The sequence below is a fragment of the Bombina bombina genome, chromosome 7 (genome assembly GCF_027579735.1).
Source record: "Bombina bombina isolate aBomBom1 chromosome 7, aBomBom1.pri, whole genome shotgun sequence".
NCBI lineage: Eukaryota > Metazoa > Chordata > Amphibia > Anura > Bombinatoridae > Bombina > Bombina bombina.
This window is the reverse complement of record NC_069505.1, coordinates 22,101,284-22,128,399: the sequence shown is the minus strand read 5'-3', so window position 1 is coordinate 22,128,399 and position 27,116 is coordinate 22,101,284. Positions and strand designations below refer to the sequence as shown.

At 36.7% G+C, this 27,116-nt stretch overlaps 1 protein-coding gene across 1 annotated transcript in view; it reads right to left on the bottom strand.

Moving 5' to 3' along the window:
- Positions 1 to 27,116, bottom strand: part of SIPA1 (signal-induced proliferation-associated 1) — a 217,161-nt gene that overhangs the window by 59,544 nt on the left and 130,501 nt on the right. The window contains 4 exon segments of the mRNA XM_053719981.1: positions 1,668 to 1,731; positions 3,924 to 4,088; positions 4,184 to 4,458; positions 17,431 to 18,228. Of these exon segments, the coding sequence (XP_053575956.1) occupies positions 1,668 to 1,731; positions 3,924 to 4,088; positions 4,184 to 4,458; positions 17,431 to 18,228 (1,302 nt within the window).

The window sequence follows — 27,116 nt, the reverse complement described above, 5'->3', positions numbered from 1 at the left end:
AGTCACTAAAATGAAACTACTTTGACAAATCTTCTGGTACAATGTATTCTTTCATTATAACAATGTGCATCCCAATTCCCTAAACTTCACAGTCATGGAGTAAAATCGTCTATCTTACTCTTACATGGGCAGACTTCACTGAATTCTCTAACAAAAGGCGGTGTGGCGAGTGGCGAGCTTTCTCCCATAGAAATGAATGGCGTCTGTCTTTTGCTATCAGTGCATTATGGATATAGCGGCAATAACAGTCAAGAATATTTCGCTCAGTAATTATTTTGTTTCTAAACAAAAAGAAAGTTAAAGGAATAGTCTCGTCAAAATGAAACTTTTCAGATATAGCAGCAATTTTAAGCAACAAATATCCCTGTTTCCACGTGAGCCTTCATGCTCAGCGGAAACAGCGGTTATGAAGCAGTGGTCTTAAGATTGCTGCTCCTTAATTCGTCCACAGCCTCTGAGGCTGCGGTCTGCAATCCGCCCAATCTCATTAGACCGGGTTGATTGATACCCCCTGCTAGCAGCCGATTGACCGCGAATCTGCAGGGGGCGGCATTACACCAGCAGTTCACCAGAACTGCTTGTGCAATGTTAAATGTCGACATTGTATCAAGTCCGCCAGACATTGATAAATCGGCCCCCTATTATCAAATTTTCTTTTTTCTCTTGCTATCTTCAAAAGCTAGAATGTAAATATAGGAGTCAGACCATTTTTGGTTCAGAACCTAAGTAGCACTTTCTGATTGGTGTCTGAATGTAGCCACAAATCAGCAAGCGCTACCCAGGTGCTAAACCAAAAATGGTCCGGCTCCTAAGCTTACATTCAAATAAAGATAGCAAGAGAACAAAGAAAAAATTATAATAGAAGTAAATTAGAAAGTTCTTTAAAATTGCTGCTCTATCTAAATCATGAAAGTTTAATTTTGACTAGACTATTCCTTTAAAGGGACATAAAATAAGTTAGAGACAAAATAATATAATATGTACTTTAATTACTTTACCTGCACATTTATACTGCAGTGCCTCGCCATTAACTCTTTCTTTTTAGTTTCTGAATTGTAAAGCTCTAACTTCCCCCATTCGTTTCCTTCTATAGCTGTATCTATATCTATTGTTGTTTTGGTAAAATGCAAAAATGCATAGGGATTATCTGCTGGAGCAGCCTAGAAGCTGTGAACTCAGTTGAAATACAATGCCTGTGTCTAAACACTGATAAGGGGGGGTGGAGTTGGCTGTTCCAGGCAGTTTAGCTATGTAATTCATTTTGCTTATTTTTGAAAATTATTTTAAAATACTTGCCAGCAATTTTTAAACAATTTTTTTATGCAAACTATTTTTAATTAATTAGCCCTTTAAGGATATGCCCCAGATCTCAACCTGTTTTATGGCACTTTAAATACAATATGTAGCCAACTCCTTTTGTGTGATGGTCAACTTCACAAGGGGACTATAGCTGTGAAAAATAATGAAATTCCCTGATATTTCTCATTGCATTCTAGCTGGACAACATTTAAATAAAACAGTGGCCCTTATAGAGGGATAACCAGCAAGAATAACTCTCCAGTGGTCATTTAGTTAAATGGGATTGTAGATCTATACAGAAGGGGAAGCAAAGGGCTTGAGATATTTTGCAGGGGAAACGTTAATGTGGCAATATATGAAAATCTCACCATTTCAACTTCTGCCGGATCTGGTTGAGGGATCAGGTCTGGAGGGGCAAGGTCACTGTTATACCTGGGAAAAGAATAAAGATGGATGAGTTGTCAGGTATAAGGTAAGAGGAGAGCTGTGAGAGTGAAATATTGAGGACAAAAGACATTGGGGCTGATTTACCGTTGCCCGAATGGGGCCAAACGCCCGTTTCCACGTGAGTCTTCAGGCTCACCGGAAACAGGAGTTAAGAAGCAGCGGTCTTAACTCGTCCGGTGCCTCTGAGGCTGCAGACACTAATCCGCCTGATCACATACGATCGATTGGACGCAAATCTGCAGGGTGCGGCATTGCACAAGCAGTTCACCAGAACTGCTTGTGCAATGATAAATGCTGAGAGCATATGCTGTCAGCATTTATTGATGTCTGGCAGACATGATCGCTACAGCGGATCATGTCCGCCAGACAAATGAGATTATTAGCTAGAAGAGGGCAGAGCATGTGAGTGGTATGGACCTAATAGAGCATGTAGCAAATGAGTGGTATGGACCTAATAGAGCATGTAGCATGTGAGTGGTATGGACCTAATAGAGCATGTAGCATGTGAGTGGTATGGACCTAATAGAGCATGTAGCATGTGAGTGGTATGGACCTAATAGAGCATGTAGCATGTGAGTGGTATGGACCTAATAGAGCATGTAGCATGTGAGTGGTATGGACCTAATAGAGCATGTAGCATGTGAGTGGTATGGACCTAATAGAGCATGTAGCATGTGAGTGGTATGGACCTAATAGAGCATGTAGCATGTGAGTGGTATGGACCTAATAGAGCATGTAGCATGTGAGTGGTATGGACCTAATAGAGCATGTAGCATGTGAGTGGTATGGACCTAATAGAGCATGTAGCATGTGAGTGGTATGGACCTAATAGAGCATGTAGCATGTGAGTGGTATGGACCTAATAGAGCATGTAGCATGTGAGTGGTATGGACCTAATAGAGCATGTAGCATGTGAGTGGTATGGACCTAATAGAGCATGTAGCATGTGAGTGGTATGGACCTAATAGAGCATGTAGCATGTGAGTGGTATGGACCTAATAGAGCATGTAGAATGTGAGTGGTATGGACCTAATAGAGCATATAGCATGTGAGTGGTATGGACCTAATAGAGCATGTAGCATGTGAGTGGTATGGACCTAATAGAGCATGTAGCATGTAGAATAAATCTCAGAACATGTGGGGAGCAGGAATAAAAGGGAGCAGAATGAGTTATAGGTATCAGTACCTCGATGCTTAGCTTTCTTTTTTGGCACAATTAGAGGAAAGAATTTATATGAAAAGCCAGAGGCTGAACTCTTTTCACTTTCTGCGATGAGATATTTTTTAGTGAAACATTTTTTGCGGGTAATTTTGAAATTAAATTCAGTTTTAAATGAAACCGTTGCGCTAAAGCAGCAGCTCAGCGGCAATGTGTTGACTAACTGGAGAATAAAGCAATCTTTATAAAGCTTTATTATATATCGCAGCAGTTGAAAATTGCATTGCAAATCAGCTGCAGAGAAAACAAAAAGTAATGTTGTATAGTTTTAAAACGTCTCTTGAATAAATCTGTTTCCTTTACTCTTGGTCTATCATCACACAACTAAAAAATGTACTAATAAAAAAGATTTGTTGCTCACAAGAATGTTTTACATTTAGGAGTCGCAGCTTTGCAGCTTGGGAAAAGCTAGGGGGCGGGGTTTAAAAAATCCCTGAGAGCCAGTCATCAATCAATGCAATGCCGATTTCCAGGACTTTGTATTTGTATTTGTCTGTTCATGTCAGTGCTTCAATCTGTCTGTATTAAGGAAAACTTGTACAATGCAGCCAGAGCACAGCACTGTTTGAAGACAACAGCCTGATGTACCTCAGTGCTGCAAATCTAAAGCCATAAGAGTTCCAATATGTTTCCCATTCTTTCTGCAGACATGCTGCATTTTCAGTGATGATATCTCAGATCACAGCATGTTCTGCCTTCAGGCTAAAAGACATATATTTGTTGTGTTTGTGAGAAATATTAGTGGTTACTTGAAGGCAAATTATAGGCAGGGTGATGAAGATGAGAGTTGGCATCTGACCTTCAAGCAAAAGTAACTATTAGAAGCTCTTGGGTGGGATTACAAAGATTTAAGAAATCTTGAATTTCAGAGCCCCAAGGCAATAGGTTAGTGAAAATCCCCCTAATGTCACAGTAAAACAGAAGATAGTTTATTCATGATATATACACACATTGCTACCTGAACTCAGTCCTCTCTTCCTGCACAGACAGGGTGCGTAGGAGCTTTTGAGTTTCAGGCGCTGGGTCCACTCTCCTTGGGCTCTCTATGTTCTCATCATCACCTTCTGAGGTCCTCAGAATTCTCTGCTCCTGTAGTGACCTCACATACATCTCTGAAAAGCTCCTGGAAGTTTGCAATAATCAAAATTTAGTATCTGTTGTCTTCTTCAAATCCTCAAAAAAAAATTAAACCACAAAAACTTCCAACATTGAGTTTACCTGCGAGGTTTTCCTGTCTCATCTGGAGGCAAAGTGGTCACTGTAACCTTCTTGCCACTGAGAAATAGAGTGCGGACATTCTCAGGGGTCAGTAAGCAAAAGGGCTGACCACAGATGGCTACCAGCCGTGCCCCAGGGCAAAGCCCAACAGTCTCTGCCATGCTGAATCTTTCCACGTCTGTTACAAACCCCCCTGAATCTGCATTAAATCCGAGCTGCCCAAGGCCATTTCTTAGCAAAGGGATTTCCCGAGTCTCACAGCCTCCAGACACCACCTGAGGGACAGAAGAGGAGTTCATCTTGGTACATGTGAGATGAGATAATATTCACTCAGCCTTGAAACTCATAATTCCCCATGAAATGTTTAATTGTGTTTAGGAATAAAATCTGTATTGTATCATTATTTCTTTCTTCCCTTTTCTTGTTATTTATTTGAATGTTTTCTTACTTTTCTCAGGAAGGTCTCATCTTGTATGCTTTAGAACTCTTACCCAACAGCACGCTAAATAGTAATTGCTTGAACACTACAGGATCTATTTATATCTCTCCTTAGTTTGCCGCAGTAAAGAAGATAGCATAATATTAACGTATCTAGTGGAATGTCTCTGCACTGTCACATATTATATTAAAACATTAAGTGCTAAATTACACGTGGAGCTGTAATTAATGCGTTCGTTTGAGCGCTAATACCGCTGAAAGTAATCTTTTTATCCATGTGGGATAGCGCGCATATTACAAGTTGAAAGTAAAATATTGCATGCAAAACATGACGCGAGCTAACCTCTGGACTTCAGATATCGCAACTGCATTAACTTCTTCTCCCCATAGACTTAAATGGAGCCACAAAGTTAAAAATGAACACCTATCGTTTGCATGCTAACCCGACCGCGTTTAACCAAGTGCGCTGTATCCGACGTGAGTCATTAATATTTTACATTCCAATATTTCACAGTAGAAAATGTTCTATTTATTTTATATATGATTGATTTTTTTTAAACATGTATCTATATAAATATATGTGTGTATATATACAGGTATAGATATATACCAATATATATGGGAATAGACATTTAAAAATGCTTAGAACATTTTCCCCTATGTGAAGAATATTGGAATGTACACCCCATATTTATTGGGTTACCTTGCATTCCTATTGGCTGAAATTTTAAAATCAGCCAATAGGATAAGAGCTACTGAAATCTTATTGGCTGATTTGAACAGCCAATAGGATTTCAGTAGCTCTAATCCTATTGGCTGATTTCAAAATTTCAGCCAATAGTAATGCAAGTTAACCCAAATTGAATGCGATACCTTGCATTAAATTTTCAATGTATGCCAGAGATCGGATGAAGAGGAGCCTCCATACCGCTGAGGAACGCCGCCGCTGAGGACCGCCGCTCCGGATCCGCGCATTGGGGATGACCGCACCGCACCTCCACTCCGCCCTGCGCCGCCTTCGCTTCAGATGAATATAGAAGATGATGGAGCCGCCTGGAAGAAGACCTTCAGCACCGGACTTCAGGAATGGTGAGTACCTATTTGGGGCTTAGTGTTAGGATTTTTTTTTATTTTTTTTTTTATTTTTTTTTTTAATATTAGGGATTTAATGGGCTGTAAAAGAGCTGATTGCCCTTTTAAGGGTAGAAAAAAGTGGAATGCCCTTTTAAGGGCAATGCCCATACAAATGCCCCTTTAGGTGCAATGGGTAGCTTAGGTTTTTTTTGTGTTAAGTTTTCTTATTTTGGGGGGTGTTGGCTGAGTGGACGGGTTTACTGTTAGGGGGTAATTGGTAATTTTTGTAAGTAAAAGAGCTGTTTAACTTAGGGCAATGCCCTACAAAAGGCCCTTTTAAGAGCTATTAGTAGTTCAGTATTAGATTAGGGGGTGTTTATATTATGGGGGGATTTTTTATTTTTATAGGGGCATTAGTTTAGGTTTATTTTTTTATTTTTTGTTACATTAGCTTGGGGGTTTGTATTTTTTAAACATAGACTGCCCCAACATTTTTCTTTCATGATTTAGGTAAGATATAACATTTTAAACAACTTTCTAGCTTACTTCCATTATCAAATTTGCTTCATTCTCTTAATATTCCTTGTTGAAGGTGCAGCAATGCACTAATCAGCAGTTAGAACCAGCTACTTCTGAGCTTACCTAGATAATCCCTTCAGCAAAGGATAGCAATTAAATGAAGCAAATAAATTAATAGAAGTCAATTGGAAAAGTTGTTTATAATTGTATGTTCTGTCTAAATCATGAATGTCTAATTATGACTTTACATTAGCGCAGCGGAATCTGTTGGCGATCTACAAATACCTGATAATAATAATAATATACATACACAAACATGTCTAAATATCTATATTATGTATGTGTATATATATATATATATGTGTGTGTGTGTGTGTGTGTGTATGTACATATGTATTTATATTTGGTTATATGTATTTACAGACATATATACACATATAAACACATAAATACATTTGTGCACCTATATGCAGATATATATGTGTGTGTGTGTGTGTGTACGTATGTATTTATATTTGGTTATATGTATTTACAGACATATATACACATATAAACACATAAATACAGTTGTGCACCTATATGCAGATATATATGTGTGTGTGTGTGTGTACGTATGTATTTATATTTGGTTATATGTATTTACAGACATATATACACATATAAGCACATAAATACATTTGTGCACCTATATGCAGATATATATGTGTGTGTGTGTGTGTGTGTGTGTGTGTGTGTGTACGTATGTATTTATATTTGGTTATATGTATTTACAGACATATATACACATATAAACACATAAATACAGTTGTGCACCTATATGCAGATATATATGTGTGTGTGTACGTATGTATTTATATTTGGTTATATGTATTTACAGACATATATACACATATAAACACATAAATACAGTTGTGCACCTATATGCAGATATATATGTGTGTGTGTGTGTGTACGTATGTATTTATATTTGGTTATATGTATTTACAGACATATATACACATATAAACACATAAATACATTTGTGCACCTATATGCAGATATATATGTGTGTGTGTGTGTACGTATGTATTTATATTTGGTTATATGTATTTACAGACATATATACACATATAAACACATAAATACAGTTGTGCACCTATATGCAGATATATATGTGTGTGTGTGTGTATGTATGTATTTATATTTGGTTATATGTATTTACAGACATATATACACATATAAACACATAAATACATTTGTGCACCTATATGCAGATATATATGTGTGTGTGTGTACGTATGTATTTATATTTGGTTATATGTATTTACAGACATATATACACATATAAACACATAAATACATTTGTGCACCTATATGCAGATATATATGTGTGTGTGTGTGTGTGTGTGTACGTATGTATTTATATTAGGTTATATGTATTTACAGACATATATACACATATAAACACATAAATACATTTGTGCACCTATATGCAGATATATATGTAAGTGCATTGACGCTCTATAGGGGTCTATTTATGTAGGTGCGGATGTTCGCCAACATCGATAAATGCCGACAGCATACATATACAGTATATATATATACTGTATATATATATATATATATATATATATATATATATATATATATATAGGTATAAATATATATTTGTGCACAAATCCATCAGGGGGTCGATCCGATATAAAGCGTCGCCCGCAAAAGCCGGCGACGCCAATAATTGCGCGGATTTGGTATCCTATATACGGCGTAAGCTAGAAGTTACGCGCGTATATTTCTGCCGTCGCCCGCAGTTTTTTGGGCCATAGGCAGGTATACCAAACCCGCGCAGTTTGGTATCCAATATGCAGCGTAAGGACTTACGTGGCGAAAATGGAGAAAACTTACTCCATTTTCACCTCGCCACAAAAAGCAGCCGTAAGAAGCCTTACGCTGACTATTGGAGCCCCGTAACTCCCTAAACTAGCTGCTAAAATAAACCTAACACCTAACGCATGCGCAATGTCTATCTCCCTGTCAACCGCGATCTTCTAAAATAAACCTAACACCTAACGCATGCGCAATGTCTATCTCCCTGTCAACCGCGATCTTCTAAAATAAACCTAACACCTAACGCATGCGCAATGTCTATCTCCCTGTCAACCGCGATCCCCCCCCCCCAAATCCCTAATAAAGTTATTACCCCCTAAACCGCCGCTCCCGGACCCCGCCGCCATCTACATAAACTAACCCCCTACTGTGAGCCTCTAAAACCGCCGCCATCTACCTTATCTATCCCCTAATCTGACCCCTTACACCGCCGCCACCTATATAAAAATTATTAACCCCTAATCTAATCCCCCTATACCGCCGCCAGCTATATTAATATTATTAACCCCTAATGTAAGCCCCTTACACCGCCGCCATCTCTATTAAAATGATTAACCCCTAATTTAATCTACCTACCCCGCCGCCAGCTATATTATCTATATTAACCCTAAGTATATTATAGTTAATATAGGTATTACATTATATATATTAACTATATTAACCCTAATTATATTAGGGTTAATATAGTTACTATAGTATTTATATTAACTATATTAACTCTATCTAACACTAACACCCCTAACTATATTTATATTAAATTAATCTAATTAATTTATAAACTAAAATATTCCTATTTAAATCTAAATACTTACCTATAAAATAATCCCTAAGATAGCTACAATATAATTAATAATTACATTGTAGCTATGTTAGGGTTAATATTTATTTTACAGGTAAATTGTTAATTATTTTAACTAGGTATAATAGATATTAAATAGTTATTAACTATTTAATATCTACCTAGTTAAAATAATTACCCAATTACCTGTAAAATAAATCCTAACCTAAGTTATAAATACACCTACACTATCAATAAATTAAATAAAGTACAAACATCTATCTAAAAATACAATTAAATTAACTAAACTAAATTACAAAAAAAAACAAACACTAAATTACAAAAAATAAAAAAAAGATTACAAGATTTTTAAGCTAATTACACCTATTCTAAGCCCCCTAATAAAATAATAAACCCCCAAAATAAAAACAATTCCCTGCCCTATTCTAAATTAAACAAATTTCAAAGCTCTTTACCTTACCAGCCCTTAAAAGGGCCTTTTGTGGGGCATGCCACAAAGAATTCAGCTCTTTTGCATTCAACAAATACAATACCCCCCCCCCATTACAACCCACCACCCACATACCCCTATTCTAAACCCACCCAAACCCCCCTTAAAAAAGCCTAACACTACCCCCCTGAAGATCTCCCTACCTTGTCTTCACCACAGCGGGCCGAACTCCTGATCCGATCCGGGCGATGTCGTCCTCCAAGCGGCAAAGAAGAATTCTTCCTCCGGCGATGTCATCCTCCAAGCGGCAAAGAAGAATTCTTCCTCCGGCGACGTCTTCCTCCAAGCGGCAGCAAAGTCTTCATTCTTCCGGCGGCATCTTCAATCTTCTTTCTTCGCTCCGCCGCCGCGGAGCATCCATCCCGGCCGACTGCTAAACTTGGAATGAGGCACCTTTAAATGACGTCATCCAAGATGGCGTCCGCCGAATTCCGATTGGCTGATAGGATTCTATCAGCCAATCGGAATTAAGTTAAAAAAATCTGATTGGCTGATTCAATCAGCCAATCAGATTCAAGTTCAATCCGATTGGCTGATCTAATCAGCCAATCAGATTGAGCTCGCATTCTATTGGCTGATCGGAACAGCCAATAGAATGCGAGCTCAATCTGATTGGCTGATTGGATCAGCCAATCGGATTGAACTTGAATCTGATTGGCTGATTCAATCAGCCAATCAGATTTTTTTTAACTTAATTCCGATTGGCTGATAGAATCCTATCAGCCAATCGGAATTCGGCGGACGCCATCTTGGATGACGTCATTTAAAGGTACCTCATTCCAAGTTTAGCAGTCGGCCGGGATGGATGCTCCGCGGCGGCGGAGCGAAGAAAGAAGATTGAAGATGCCGCCGGAAGAATGAAGACTTTGCTGCCGCTTGGAGGAAGACGTCGCCGGAGGAAGAATTCTTCTTTGCCGCTTGGAGGATGACATCGCCGGAGGAAGAATTCTTCTTTGCCGCTTGGAGGACGACATCGCCCGGATCGGATCAGGAGTTCGGCCCGGTGTGGTGAAGACAAGGTAGGGAGATCTTCAGGGGGGTAGTGTTAGGCTTTTTTAAGGGGGGTTTGGGTGGGTTTAGAACAGGGGTATGTGGGTGGTGGGTTGTAATGGGGGGGGGGGGGTATTGTATTTGTTGAATGCAAAAGAGCTGAATTCTTTGGGGCATGCCCCACAAAAGGCCCTTTTAAGGGCTGGTAAGGTAAAGAGCTTTGAAATATGTTTAATTTAGAATAGGGCAGGGAATTTTTTTTATTTTGGGGGTTTATTATTTTATTAGGTGGCTTAGAATAGGTGTAATTAGCTTAAAAATCTTGTAATCTTTTTTTTATTTTTTGTAATTTAGTGTTTGTTTTTTTTTGTAATTTAGTTTAGTTAATTTAATTGTATTTTTAGATAGATGTTTGTACTTTATTTAATTTATTGATAGTGTAGGTGTATTTATAACTTAGGTTAGGATTTATTTTACAGGTAATTGGGTAATTATTTTAACTAGGTAGATATTAAATAGTTAATAACTATTTAATATCTATTATACCTAGTTAAAATAATTAACAATTTACCTGTAAAATAAATATTAACCCTAACATAGCTACAATGTAATTATTAATTATATTGTAGCTATCTTAGGGTTTATGTTATAGGTAAGTATTTAGATTTAAATAGGAATATTTTAGTTTATAAATTAATTAGATTAATTTAATATAAATATAGTTAGGGGTGTTAGTGTTAGATATAGTTAATATAAATACTATAGTAACTATATTAACCCTAATATAATTAGGGTTAATATAGTTAATATATATAATGTAATAACTATATTAACTATAATATACTTAGGGTTAATATAGATAATATAGCTGGCGGCGGGGTAGGTAGATTAAATTAGGGGTTAATCATTTTAATAGAGATGGCGGCGGTGTAAGGGGCTTACATTAGGGGTTAATAATTTTAATATATTTAGGGGGTTATAGATATAATATAGATGGCGGCGGTGTTAGGGGCTCACTTTAGGGGTTTTTAGATATAATATAGCTGGCGGCGGGGTACGGGAGCGGCGGTTTAGGGGTTAATAACTTTATTAGGTTGCGGCGGGGTAAAGGAGCGGCGGTTTAGGGGTTAATAGCTTTTTTATTGTTAGGCTAGTGAGGGGGGATAGCGGATAGAGGGTTAGACAGTGCGGGCTATGTTAGGGAGGCGTGTTAGACAGTGCGGGCTATGTTAGGGAGGCGTGTTAGACAGTGCGGGTGTTTTAGAATTTAGTCAGGTTTTATAGGCGCCGGCAGATTCTAACGTGGCGCAAGTCACTGGCGACGCCAGAAATTTGTACTTGCGCAGATTTCTGGACATCGCTGGTTTGTCAGACTTACGGCACGTTAGCATCTGACGGCGACCTATATGGGATGGCTCGAGTTGCGAGCTGAAACTGCGGGCGACGCCGGTTCCCTCGCTTGCGCCGCAAACTGCGATCGATATCGGATCGCGCCCCAGATATATATTTAAATATCTCTAAGAATAAATAAAACATATTCTGTGCAGAACATTATAAAATATGCAATATTATCTTCTTATGTTGCTCTTTTAAATAACTGCTATCGTATTTGCGTAACTTTTTCGGCTCCATTGAAGGCTATGGGGGAATGTGATTTTGCGTTCACGACTTCTCAAAGTCTATTTTTTACTGTGACTTTGTGAATGTGAGAGCACAAACTTTTTCCTTTCAATTCGTAATACGAGAGCGAATCTCTGAGTGCAAAACAATGACTTCTAGCGGTTTTAACGCTCAAACGCAAGCGCAAGCATAGCACTCCACTCGTAATCGAACCCTAAATTAACTACAATTATGTAAAATAAAAGGCATTTCATTTTTCTTGAAGTGCAAATCATTATGCATGCTTGATTTGAGTAACAATATATTCAATGAAAATAATTATTTTTAAAAAATCAGTTCTTTAATCTGTAATTGAATTTGTATCAAACAAAAATGTTCTGCATGACCCCACAGTGTTGTACTCCTAATAAAGAGAGTAAATCTGATTTCTATTAAACCACATGCGTATTTCATTTTGTCACTAATTAATATAAGGCTCATTTAAGCGCATATTTTTATGTTAAAACTGAAGCCAACATAGTTGAAAAGTTTAAAATATAAAAATATGTGGTCTGATTAACTGAGTTTTCCTTTTTCATATTCATCTATATTTATTCTATACAAAATGCCTTTGTAAAGTTCTGCACTCTAAAAGTCGTGCGTCTTATACGAGTGAGCTTTCTGGATAAGTGTTGTGCTGTATAATTACATTTCGGCTATGTTACAATAACCTTTCTGGAGGAAAACAATCCTTTAATGTTATTTGTTAGCGTGTTTTATTAATATATGAATGGTACATGGTAAGTAAGCTCAGGCAAGGTTATATAAAAAGATTTGCACTATGTGGCCCTTCATAGAATTCTGTAAGAGCCTGGATATTAAACATTTACCAGTATGGAGTAAAATCACTTAAAATAACATTTTTTGCATTGTATGTGTCTTTCCTTCACATCCAGAGGCGCTGATTTATGAAAGTGCGAGCAAGCATGATCCTCTCTAGTGGATCTGGTCCACTGCACATCGATAAATGCCGACAGCATACGGTGTCTGCATTTATCATTGCACAAGCAGTTCTGTTGAACTGCTTGTGCAATTCCGCCCTCTGCAGATTTGCGCCACTAGCAGGGAGTGTCAATCAACCCAATCGTATGCGGTCGAACGGATTGCTGTCCACGACCTCAAAGGTGGCGGACGAGTTAAGGAGTTAAACAGAGGCATTAGGGGCATAATAAATAGGCCCCTGAATCTCTTTAGCATGATAGCCACCTCTCAAGCTAAAATTCGCCTTTCAACAATTTGAGAGACCTCACAGTACTGTTGAGACTTCTAAGGTAATCTCACCAGTCTAGAGAGCTTCAGAGAATCAGACACCAATGGACACACTCTAAATTTCTGTTTCCAAAGAAGAGACTTACAGTATAGTGAAGTGCTTGATAAAATTATTTTTAAAATACTCTGAAAAAAGTTGTACTTTAGGTACAATGTTATTTCAAAATATGAACTTAAAGGGACAGTCTACACCAGAATTTTTATTGTTTAAAAAGATAGATAATCCCTTTATTACCCATTGCCTATTTTTGCATAACCAAGACTGTTATATTAATACACTTTTTACCTCTGTGATTATCTTGTATCTAAGCCTCTGCAGACTGCCCTCTTATTTCAGTTCTTTTGACAGACTTACATTTTAGCCAGTTAGAGATGGCTCATCTGAACTACACGTGCTTGAGCACAGTGTTATTTATATGACACACATGAACTAACAGCCTCTAGTGGTGAAAAACTGTCAAAATGCCCTGAGAGAAGAGACAGCCTTCAAGGGCTTAGAAATTAGCAAAATTGGTGATAAAAGTAAATTGGAAAATTGTTTAAAATGACATGCTCTATCTGAATCATGAAAGTTTATTTTGGACTAGACTGTTCCTTTAAAACACCAATAGTTTTTGTATTGGCAAATGAGTCTTGCAGACTTGGAAAGTGGGCGTTCCTTGAGGGTGTCTGAAGTTCTCTCACAGCTCTCGTCATATTTAATAAGCATGTTAGACATGCAGATCTCACTATTTTATCGTGTAAAATGTACACTGGTGAGTTTGTACCAAAATACATAGGACTAGATTATGATTAGAGTGATAGTTTAACTCCGCTAGACTTCTGCTTTTTGCGCATGTCGGGTAATGCGCATATTACAGTTTGAAAGTAAAACGTTTTTGCTTTGGGGCTGACCTGATGCGCACAAAAAGCTGAAGTTAGAATATCAATGGAGTGCGGAAAGTGGGAAAAACCTAACACCCATACTTTTGTGCAAATCTGATCACATTTTCTCAAGTGCGCTAACCCGATATGAAATATTAATATATCGCATTCCAACGTCCTTCACATAGAAGAATATGTTCTATTTATTCATAAATACATATTTCTATATATATATATATGATGCTTTGTTGGTAAAATATATATCTAAACCTATATATAGATGATTATACATATATATATATATATAGGAATATATATTTATAAATACATAGAACAATCCCCTATGTAATGAACAATTGAATGTGGAATATTTACAGTAAATACACAGTTAAACACTTTATTAAATATGAATATTGCAGACATTTGATTTTACATGTTTTCAGCTGCTTGACTGGGCTGCAATGCACTTCTATATATGTCTATATATGTGTACATATGTGTTTCTGTGTTTAAATGTGTATATGTCTGTAAATACATATATACACATACACATATAAATACATATATACACATACACATATAAATACAAGAATACATATGTACACACATACTGTATAAACATATATATATACATGTATATTTAAGCATGTACAATATATGTAATTATCTCTATGCTAAAGACCTTAGCAGCATTTTTTTTCTAACACCTGAGACCTCATATTTTTGAGCCCTTATAACTTTTTATTACATTTTGTTTTATAAAATAATGTTTATTAAATAGTGTTATGAGTGTAACTGTGCTTTCTCATGTAATTTAAATGTTTTTGTGCAACTTTTTATTTGAGAGCTCTGAAGTTGCACTATCCTGATGCTCGTTAAATTCAATTGTGCGAGTGTACATGTTTATTTTCAACTTGTAATACGTGCGCTACTTACGACATGCACAAAATGCAGCGATAAACCCCTTATCACTCGTACACAAATGTTAGTGTGCCGTTCGATATTTAGCTCACAATGTGCTTATTACACTGTAACAAAAAAGTGTGTGTGAAACTAGAAGCAAATACAAAGTAAAGCACATTACACTGATTTGTATTTGCTCTTATCAGCGCCGGGTGCTGTATACCATGCATGCCCACTTACTCATTGGCTCAACAACTGCAGCACCCTCATTTGAAACGGCACTCTGTATTAATCTTTTTGCAGGAGATAAACACGTAGGACCCTATTCTTAGGGTTGCCAGCTGTGCTTCATACAAATACCGGACAGCCTATAAATGACTGGACACAGGTGGTAGTTGGTGTCATGCAATGTCCTCCCAAAAGCTTAACCTTAGGCCAATGTTTGATCCCACATTTTAATTTTCAGAACTGAGCAATCATTTTATCCCCTTGGTTGTCAGTTACACACATACGCAGTAGTGATTTGATCCCTTGACTTCAAGGAGCACACAGAGCAATGGTTTAACACCCTGCATGGCTGCCTCTAATACAAATAATAGAAAATGCTAATGTACTTGTTTATAGGACATATTTGTAATGCATAGAGGCATAGGATGCCCTTTACAGTTAGCTGACATTTAGGTTACTTTAAAAATACTGGACATTTTTGTAAAATTTTCCTGAACAACTTGCTAAAATGCTGGATTGTCCGGTTGAATATTGGACACCTAGCGACTCTTCTGAGTCTATAAAGCTTGTGAGATTGTGTAAGAAATTTTGCCAATACTATGAAGTTCCTGGTGGAATTCTTTAAACGCAGTTTTTACCTTGAGATCAGCACGTCTTACAAAGCGGTGTTCCCTGCATTTACATATGTAAAGATGATGCATACATTACAATAGCGCTTCTAATTTAAAAAGTGTATAAATTAATATATTTCAATAAAAATATGCAGTAAAAAATTGTATTGTTATATCGCATTGAAAATAGTAAATTAAATTGTTCTGAAATAATTTAATGGAATATTTAAAATTTGTAATGAAATTGCACAGGAAATAAACTTGTTAAGGTGCACGGTAGAAATCATAATAAAACTACACTGCACATGCAAAAAAAATTAAATTTGTATTTATATTATAATACAAAATTGAAAGATAATTATTTTCCTTATTGCTAAGGGTGTAGCTGAAATTTCCTTGCCAGGTTTTTACTAAAACCTTTTCCCTGCAGTTCTCGCTGTTTTTTCTCATAAACTAAAACGTGGCAGGATTGTGTCAAATATGCCTAACACTTTACCCTATTAGAAAAACACATATATAAGGAAATAGAGGAGATCGTAAGATACTATACACTAAAAGCAGAGTAATCAGATTTATATTAGCCGCAGGATTTAATGTATAAAGTGCCCTTCATGATTATCTAACATTAACCAGAAAAGACCTGAAAAATCACACTCTCAGGGGCTGCCCTCAAGGAATTCCATGAAAAAGGCGCTGTCTCTGCAAGTTGTGAGATGTCTCCCATAGTAATGGAGCTTGCTAGAAATGAAAATTTCACTGTGAAGAGTGCAGTTAGCAGACAGCAGGGGGCACACTTTATACATTAAATACTGCAGCCAATACAGATCAGATTACAATTCATCTTAAATCTATTTTTGTATGCGCATGTTTTTCCTTTAGGGTAATAAGTCTTTTGACACAATCTTGCAACATTTCAGTTTACAAGATAAAGCAGCGAGAACTGCAGGGAGAAACGTTTACAGAATACACCCATGCCAATTAGCAGGGATGCAGGGAACACCATGATATTCTCAATGTGAAAGCAGCCTTTAGAGAATTCCCCCAGGGGACTCATAGTACTGGTTAGATTTCCTGGAAGATCTTGCAAAACCAGAGAGCTTTATCAATTTCACAAATCACTAAACAGCAGCAATATGGAGTGTCAGTGCCAGTGAAGACGGGGACTCTGCCAAAAAAAAACGAAACGTCGCTTGATGTCTAGTAAATAAAGAGAGAAATTAACTGCAGTGTTGTGGACATTCGTTTTTCTAAGCAGAGAGCTTTAGATAATCTTTTATCAACGGTTAAAAAAGGATAAACATCACTGGTTGAGGCGTAACCTGTTTTGCTCAACTTATACAATGATATTGTATATAAAATAAACACAGGAAGCAAAACTGGGGCATTGTGAAATAATTTGCATATCCATACCCAGAATCCCCTGCTGCAGTGGAAACACTGTTTCCTGAGGTTTTCTGTGGAGATGTGCTATACAATGATCTATTCTGTGTACAATTACATTATGACCATATAGTCTACACCCCTTCCTCTTTCTTACCTGCAGCCTCTTTACAATCCTGATGACTTCTTTCTCTATTTCCCCATCAGAATTACCCACAGGCTGGAGCTCTAGTCTCCCTGCACGTCCATAATACAGATCCAGTCCTCCTTTTGAGGAGTATGCCCAACCCAACACATCCCGGCATGAGCAATGGAAACACACAGCCCCCTCTCTCTCTTTTCCTGCATCCACCAACACCAACATCTGAGAAGAGATACCCAACAAATAGGGACCATCTGGGATACAGAAGCTTCTGGCTCTTACAGACCACACTAAAGCTCCAGGACTGTGGAATTCTGGTGGAAATGAGTAGGGCCAACAAGGACCTTTTCCTGCCTTGTCCCCTGGGCCAGCACTGCCTGCTCTGTCCCTTTTCTTGGAAAGACCCAAAATAGCAAGTTTGGAAGAGCAAGAGTCCAGGGTGGCTGTTGTCACATGATCCCTAGCTAGGTCCCTTAAATACTCTTCCCTGGTTCTTGTAGCCATAGCCAGGAATTTTCCTCCACGCTCTGCAGCGTTTTCACCATTTATTGCTTTCGACAGCAAAAAGTCTCGTAGCTCTGGGGAGTGACGGAAGCATTTTGTAGTTAGAGGAGGCCCAAACTGTGGCGTATCAGCAGTACGGCTTACGGATACACTGTACGAAGTGTGTGGAGTGCACGGTTGGTAGACTCGCACCACAAGGAAGACGTGCTGAAAGTGAGAGCGAATAGTTCGTGGGGTGAAGGGGAGGGCTCCTGGTTCTTGAAAAACGATGGTCACAATATCATTGCCAATATGCCGCTTCCGGAGGAGCTTGGAAAAAAAAAGAAAAGATGGATGGAGATTTGCTAATAATTGTCAAACAGAAAATATAAAAATCTATATATTTATAAGGACAATAGACTAAAAATGCTCTAATGTACAAATAAATAGCAAGAATTAAACATATTAAACTAGATTTGTATAACATATATATTACTTTAAGGCTGGTCAAATTGATATTGATACTGACAGAAAGTGCATATTGTATACCTTGGGATAAACGCTCAATTGTATAGCAACTCTGTTAGTATACATCACCCCCATAAGCACATAAAAGTAGTTTTATTTACAATATATATATATTAAATAACATTAAAAGGATATCAAACCCAAAAATATTATTTTGTGATTCAGACTGAATACACCATTTGAAGAAACTTTCCAATTTACTTCTACTGTCAAATTTGCTTTGTTCCCATGATATTGTGTGTTATAGAGATACCTAGGTAGTATCTGTAGCACTACATGACAGGTAATAGTGCTGTTATCTAGTGCTCTTGCTAATGTATAATATTGTGTGTTATAGAGATACCTAGGTAGTATCTGTAGCACTACATGACAGGTAATAGTGCTGTTATCTAGTGATCTTGCTAATGTATAATATTGTGTTATAGAGATACCTAGGTAGTATCTGTAGCACTACATGACAGGTAATAGTGCTGTTATCTAGTGCTCTTGCTAATGTATAATATTGTGTTATAGAGATACCTAGGTAGTATCTGTAGCACTACATGACAGGTAATAGTGCTGTTATCTAGTGATCTTGCTAATGTATAATATTGTGTTATAGAGATACCTAGGTAGTATCTGTAGCACTACATGACAGGTAATAGTGCTGTTATCTAGTGCTCTTGCTAATGTATAATATTCTGTGTTATAGAGATACCTAGGTAGTATCTATAGTACTACATGACAGGTAATGGTGCTGTTATCTAGTGCTCTTGCTAATGTATAATATTGTGTGTTATAGAGATACCTAGGTAGTATCTGTAGCACTACATGACAGGTAATGGTGCTGTTATCTAGTGCTCTTGCTAATGTATAATATTGTGTGTTATAGAGATACCTAGGTAGTATCTGTAGCACTACATGACAGGTAATAGTGCTGTTATCTAGTGCTCTTGCTAATGTATAATATTCTGTGTTATAGAGATACCTAGGTAGTATCTATAGTACTACATGACAGGTAATGGTGCTGTTATCTAGTGCTCTTGCTAATGTATAATATTGCGTGTTATAGAGGTACCTAGGTAGTATCTGTAGCACTACATGACAGGTAATGGTGCTGTTATCTAGTGCTCTTGCTAATGTATAATATTGTGTGTTATAGAGATACCTAGGTAGTATCTATAGTACTACATGACAGGTAATGCTGCTGTTATCTAGTGCTCTTGCTAATGTATAATATTGTGTTATAGGGATACCTAGGTACATCTGTAGCACTACATGACAGGTAATAGTGCTGTTATCTATTGCTCTTGCTAATGTATAATATTGTGTGTTATAGAGATACGTAGGTAGTATCTGTAGCACTACATGACAGGTAATAGTGCTGTTATCTAGTGCTCTTGCTAATGTATAATATTGTGTGTTATAGAGATACCTAGGTAGTATCTGTAGCACTACATGACAGGTAATAGTGCTGTTATCTAGTGCTCTTGCTAATGTATAATATTATGTGTTATAGAGATACCTAGGTAGTATCTGTAGCACTACATGACAGGTAATAGTGCTGTTATCTAGTGCTCTTGCTAATGTATAATATTGTGTGTTATAGAGATACCTAGGTAGTATCTGTAGCACTACATGACAGGTAATAGTGCTGTTATCTAGTGCTCTTGCTAATGTATAATATTGTGTGTTATAGAGATACCTAGGTAGTATCTATAGTACTACATGACAGGTAATGCTGCTGTTATCTAGTGATCTTGCTAATGTATAATATTGTGTTATAGAGATACCTAGGTAGTATCTGTAGCACTACATGACAGGTAATAGTGCTGTTATCTAGTGATCTTGCTAATGTATAATATTGTGTTATAGAGATACCTAGGTAGTATCTGTAGCACTACATGACAGGTAATAGTGCTGTTATCTATTGCTCTTGCTAATGTATAATATTGTGTGTTATAGAGATACCTAGGTAGTATCTATAGTACTACATGACAGGTAATGCTGCTGTTATCTAGTGATCTTGCTAATGTATAATATTGTGTTATAGGGATACCTAGGTAGTATCTGTAGCACTACATGACAGGTAATAGTGATGTTATCTAGTGCTCTTACTAATGTATAATATTGTGTGTTATAGAGATACCTAGGTAGTATCTGTAGCACTACATGACAGGTAATAGTGCTGTTATCTAGTGCTCTTGCTAATGTATAATATTGTGTGTTATAGAGATACCTAGGTAGTATCTGTAGCACTACATGACAGGTAATAGTGCTGTTATCTAGTGCTCTTGCTAATGTATAATATTCTGTGTTATAGAGATACCTAGGTAGTATCTATAGTACTACATGACAGGTAATGCTGCTGTTATCTAGTGATCTTGCTAATGTATAATATTGTGTTATAGGGATACCTAGGTAGTATCTGTAGCACTACATGACAGGTAATAGTGTTGTTATCTAGTGCTCTTGCTAATGTATAATATTGTGTTATAGAGATACCTAGGTAGTATCTGTAGCACTACATGACAGGTAATAGTGCTGTTATCTAGTGATCTTGCTAATGTATAATATTGTGTGTTATAGAGATACCTAGGTAGTATCTGTAGCACTACATGACAGGTAATAGTGCTGTTATCTAGTGCTCTTGTTTATGTATAATATTGTGTTATAGAGATACCTAGGTAGTATCTGTAGCACTACATGACAGGTAATAGTGCTGTTATCTAGTGCTCTTGCTAATGTATAATATTGTGTTATAGAGATACCTAGGTAGTATCTGTAGCACTACATGACAGGTAATAGTGCTGTTATCTAGTGATCTTGCTAATGTATAATATTGTGTGTTATAGAGATACCTAGGTAGTATCTGTAGCACTACATGACAGGTAATAGTGCTGTTATCTAGTGCTCTTGTTTATGTATAATATTGTGTTATAGAGATACCTAGGTAGTATCTGTAGCACTACATGACAGGTAATAGTGCTGTTATCTAGTGCTCTTGCTAATGTATAATATTGTGTTATAGAGATACCTAGGTAGTATCTGTAGCACTACATGACAGGTAATAGTGCTGTTATCTAGTGATCTTGCTAATGTATAATATTGTGTTATAGAGATACCTAGGTAGTATCTGTAGCACTACATGACAGGTAATAGTGCTGTTATCTAGTGCTCTTGCTAATGTATAATATTCTGTGTTATAGAGATACCTAGGTAGTATCTATAGTACTACATGACAGGTAATGGTGCTGTTATCTAGTGCTCTTGCTAATGTATAATATTGTGTGTTATAGAGATACCTAGGTAGTATCTGTAGCACTACATGACAGGTAATGGTGCTGTTATCTAGTGCTCTTGCTAATGTATAATATTGTGTGTTATAGAGATACCTAGGTAGTATCTGTAGCACTACATGACAGGTAATAGTGCTGTTATCTAGTGCTCTTGCTAATGTATAATATTGTGTGTTATAGAGATACCTAGGTAGTATCTGTAGCACTACATGACAGGTAATAGTGCTGTTATCTAGTGATCTTGCTAATGTATAATATTGTGTTATAGAGATACCTAGGTAGTATCTGTAGCACTACATGACAGGTAATAGTGCTGTTATCTAGTGCTCTTGCTAATGTATAATATTGTGTTATAGAGATACCTAGGTAGTATCTGTAGCACTACATGACAGGTAATAGTGCTGTTATCTAGTGATCTTGCTAATGTATAATATTGTGTTATAGAGATACCTAGGTAGTATCTGTAGCACTACATGACAGGTAATAGTGCTGTTATCTAGTGCTCTTGCTAATGTATAATATTCTGTGTTATAGAGATACCTAGGTAGTATCTATAGTACTACATGACAGGTAATGGTGCTGTTATCTAGTGCTCTTGCTAATGTATAATATTGTGTGTTATAGAGATACCTAGGTAGTATCTGTAGCACTACATGACAGGTAATGGTGCTGTTATCTAGTGCTCTTGCTAATGTATAATATTGTGTGTTATAGAGATACCTAGGTAGTATCTGTAGCACTACATGACAGGTAATAGTGCTGTTATCTAGTGCTCTTGCTAATGTATAATATTCTGTGTTATAGAGATACCTAGGTAGTATCTATAGTACTACATGACAGGTAATGGTGCTGTTATCTAGGGCTCTTGCTAATGTATAATATTGTGTGTTATAGAGATACCTAGGTAGTATCTGTAGCACTACATGACAGGTAATGGTGCTGTTATCTAGTGCTCTTGCTAATGTATAATATTGTGTGTTATAGAGATACCTAGGTAGTATCTGTAGCACTACATAACAGGTAATAGTGCTGTTATCTAGTGCTCTTGCTAATGTATAATATTCTGTGTTATAGAGATACCTAGGTAGTATCTATAGTACTACATGACAGGTAATGGTGCTGTTATCTAGTGCTCTTGCTAATGTATAATATTGCGTGTTATAGAGGTACCTAGGTAGTATCTGTAGCACTACATGACAGGTAATGGTGCTGTTATCTAGTGCTCTTGCTAATGTATAATATTGTGTGTTATAGAGATACCTAGGTAGTATCTATAGTACTACATGACAGGTAATGCTGCTGTTATCTAGTGCTCTTGCTAATGTATAATATTGTGTTATAGGGATACCTAGGTACATCTGTAGCACTACATGACAGGTAATAGTGCTGTTATCTATTGCTCTTGCTAATGTATAATATTGTGTGTTATAGAGATACGTAGGTAGTATCTATAGCACTACATGACAGGTAATAGTGCTGTTATCTAGTGCTCTTGCTAATGTATAATATTGTGTGTTATAGAGATACCTAGGTAGTATCTGTAGCACTACATGACAGGTAATAGTGCTGTTATCTAGTGCTCTTGCTAATGTATAATATTATGTGTTATAGAGATACCTAGGTAGTATCTGTAGCACTACATGACAGGTAATAGTGCTGTTATCTAGTGCTCTTGCTAATGTATAATATTGTGTGTTATAGAGATACCTAGGTAGTATCTGTAGCACTACATGACAGGTAATAGTGCTGCTATCTAGTGCTCTTGCTAATGTATAATATTGTGTGTTATAGAGATACCTAGGTAGTATCTATAGTACTACATGACAGGTAATGCTGCTGTTATCTAGTGATCTTGCTAATGTATAATATTGTGTTATAGGGATACCTAGGTAGTATCTGTAGCACTACATGACAGGTAATAGTGCTGTTATCTAGTGATCTTGCTAATGTATAATATTGTGTTATAGAGATACCTAGGTAGTATCTGTAGCACTACATGACAGGTAATAGTGCTGTTATCTATTGCTCTTGCTAATGTATAATATTGTGTGTTATAGAGATACCTAGGTAGTATCTATAGTACTACATGACAGGTAATGCTGCTGTTATCTAGTGATCTTGCTAATGTATAATATTGTGTTATAGGGATACCTAGGTAGTATCTGTAGCACTACATGACAGGTAATAGTGATGTTATCTAGTGCTCTTACTAATGTATAATATTGTGTGTTATAGAGATACCTAGGTAGTATCTGTAGCACTACATGACAGGTAATAGTGCTGTTATCTAGTGCTCTTGCTAATGTATAATATTGTGTGTTATAGAGATACCTAGGTAGTATCTGTAGCACTACATGACAGGTAATAGTGCTGTTATCTAGTGCTCTTGCTAATGTATAATATTCTCTGTTATAGAGATACCTAGGTAGTATCTGTAGCACTACATGACAGGTAATGCTGCTGTTATCTAGTGATCTTGCTAATGTATAATATTGTGTTATAGGGATACCTAGGTAGTATCTGTAGCACTACATGACAGGTAATAGTGTTGTTATCTAGTGCTCTTGCTAATGTATAATATTGTGTTATAGAGATACCTAGGTAGTATCTGTAGCACTACATGACAGGTAATAGTGCTGTTATCTAGTGATCTTGCTAATGTATAATATTGTGTGTTATAGAGATACCTAGGTAGTATCTGTAGCACTACATGACAGGTAATAGTGCTGTTATCTAGTGCTCTTGTTTATGTATAATATTGTGTTATAGAGATACCTAGGTAGTATCTGTAGCACTACATGACAGGTAATAGTGCTGTTATCTAGTGCTCTTGCTAATGTATAATATTGTGTTATAGAGATACCTAGGTAGTATCTGTAGCACTACATGACAGGTAATAGTGCTGTTATCTAGTGATCTTGCTAATGTATAATATTGTGTGTTATAGAGATACCTAGGTAGTATCTGTAGCACTACATGACAGGTAATAGTGCTGTTATCTAGTGCTCTTGTTTATGTATAATATTGTGTTATAGAGATACCTAGGTAGTATCTGTAGCACTACATGACAGGTAATAGTGCTGGTATCTAGTGCTCTTGCTAATGTATAATATTGTGTTATAGAGATACCTAGGTAGTATCTGTAGCACTACATGACAGGTAATAGTGCTGTTATCTAGTGCTCTTGCTAATGTATAATATTCTGTGTTATAGAGATACCTAGGTAGTATCTATAGTACTACATGACAGGTAATGGTGCTGTTATCTAGTGCTCTTGCTAATGTATAATATTGCGCGTTATAGAGGTACCTAGGTAGTATCTGTAGCACTACATGACAGGTAATGGTGCTGTTATCTAGTGCTCTTGCTAATGTATAATATTGTGTGTTATAGAGATACCTAGGTAGTATCTATAGTACTACATGACAGGTAATGCTGCTGTTATCTAGTGCTCTTGCTAATGTATAATATTGTGTTATAGGGATACCTAGGTACATCTGTAGCACTACATGACAGGTAATAGTGCTGTTATCTATTGCTCTTGCTAATGTATAATATTGTGTGTTATAGAGATACGTAGGTAGTATCTGTAGCACTACATGACAGGTAATAGTGCTGTTATCTAGTGCTCTTGCTAATGTATAATATTGTGTGTTATAGAGATACCTAGGTAGTATCTGTAGCACTACATGACAGGTAATAGTGCTGTTATCTAGTGCTCTTGCTAATGTATAATATTATGTGTTATAGAGATACCTAGGTAGTATCTGTAGCACTACATGACAGGTAATAGTGCTGTTATCTAGTGCTCTTGCTAATGTATAATATTGTGTGTTATAGAGATACCTAGGTAGTATCTGTAGCACTACATGACAGGTAATAGTGCTGCTATCTAGTGCTCTTGCTAATGTATAATATTGTGTGTTATAGAGATACCTAGGTAGTATCTATAGTACTACATGACAGGTAATGCTGCTGTTATCTAGTGATCTTGCTAATGTATAATATTGTGTTATAGAGATACCTAGGTAGTATCTGTAGCACTACATGACAGGTAATAGTGCTGTTATCTAGTGATCTTGCTAATGTATAATATTGTGTTATAGAGATACCTAGGTAGTATCTGTAGCACTACATGACAGGTAATAGTGCTGTTATCTATTGCTCTTGCTAATGTATAATATTGTGTGTTATAGAGATACCTAGGTAGTATCTATAGTACTACATGACAGGTAATGCTGCTGTTATCTAGTGATCTTGCTAATGTATAATATTGTGTTATAGGGATACCTAGGTAGTATCTGTAGCACTACATGACAGGTAATAGTGATGTTATCTAGTGCTCTTACTAATGTATAATATTGTGTGTTATAGAGATACCTAGGTAGTATCTGTAGCACTACATGACAGGTAATAGTGCTGTTATCTAGTGCTCTTGCTAATGTATAATATTGTGTGTTATAGAGATACCTAGGTAGTATCTGTAGCATTACATGACAGGTAATAGTGCTGTTATCTAGTGCTCTTGCTAATGTATAATATTCTGTGTTATAGAGATACCTAGGTAGTATCTATAGTACTACATGACAGGTAATGCTGCTGTTATCTAGTGATCTTGCTAATGTATAATATTGTGTTATAGGGATACCTAGGTAGTATCTGTAGCACTACATGACAGGTAATAGTGCTGTTATCTAGTGCTCTTGCTAATGTATAATATTGTGTTATAGAGATACCTAGGTAGTATCTGTAGCACTACATGACAGGTAATGGTGCTGTTATCTAGTGCTCTTGCTAATGTATAATATTGTGTTATAGGGATACCTAGGTACATCTGTAGCACTACATGACAGGTAATAGTGCTGTTATCTAGTGCTCTTGCTAATGTATAATATTGTGTTATAGAGATACCTAGGTAGTATCTGTAGCACTACATGACAGGTAATAGTGATGTTTTCTAGTGCTCTTGCTAATGTATAATATTGTGTTATAGAGATACATAGGTAGTATCTGTAGCACTACATGACAGGTAATAGTGCTGTTATCTAGTGCTCTTGCTAATGTATAATATTGTGTGTTATAGAGATACCTAGGTAGTATCTGTAGCACTACATGACAGGTAATAGTGCTGTTATCTAGTGCACTTGCTAATGTATAATATTGTGTGTTATAGAGATACCTAGGTAGTATCTGTAGCACTACATGACAGGTAATAGTGCTGTTATCTAGTGCTCTTGCTAATGTATAATATTGTGTTATAGAGATACCTAGGTAGTATCTGTAGCACTACATGACAGGTAATAGTGCTGTTATCTAGTGCTCTTGCTAATGTATAATATTGTGTGTTATAGAGATACCTAGGTAGTAACTGTAGCACTACATGACAGGTAATAGTGCTGTTATCTAGTGCTC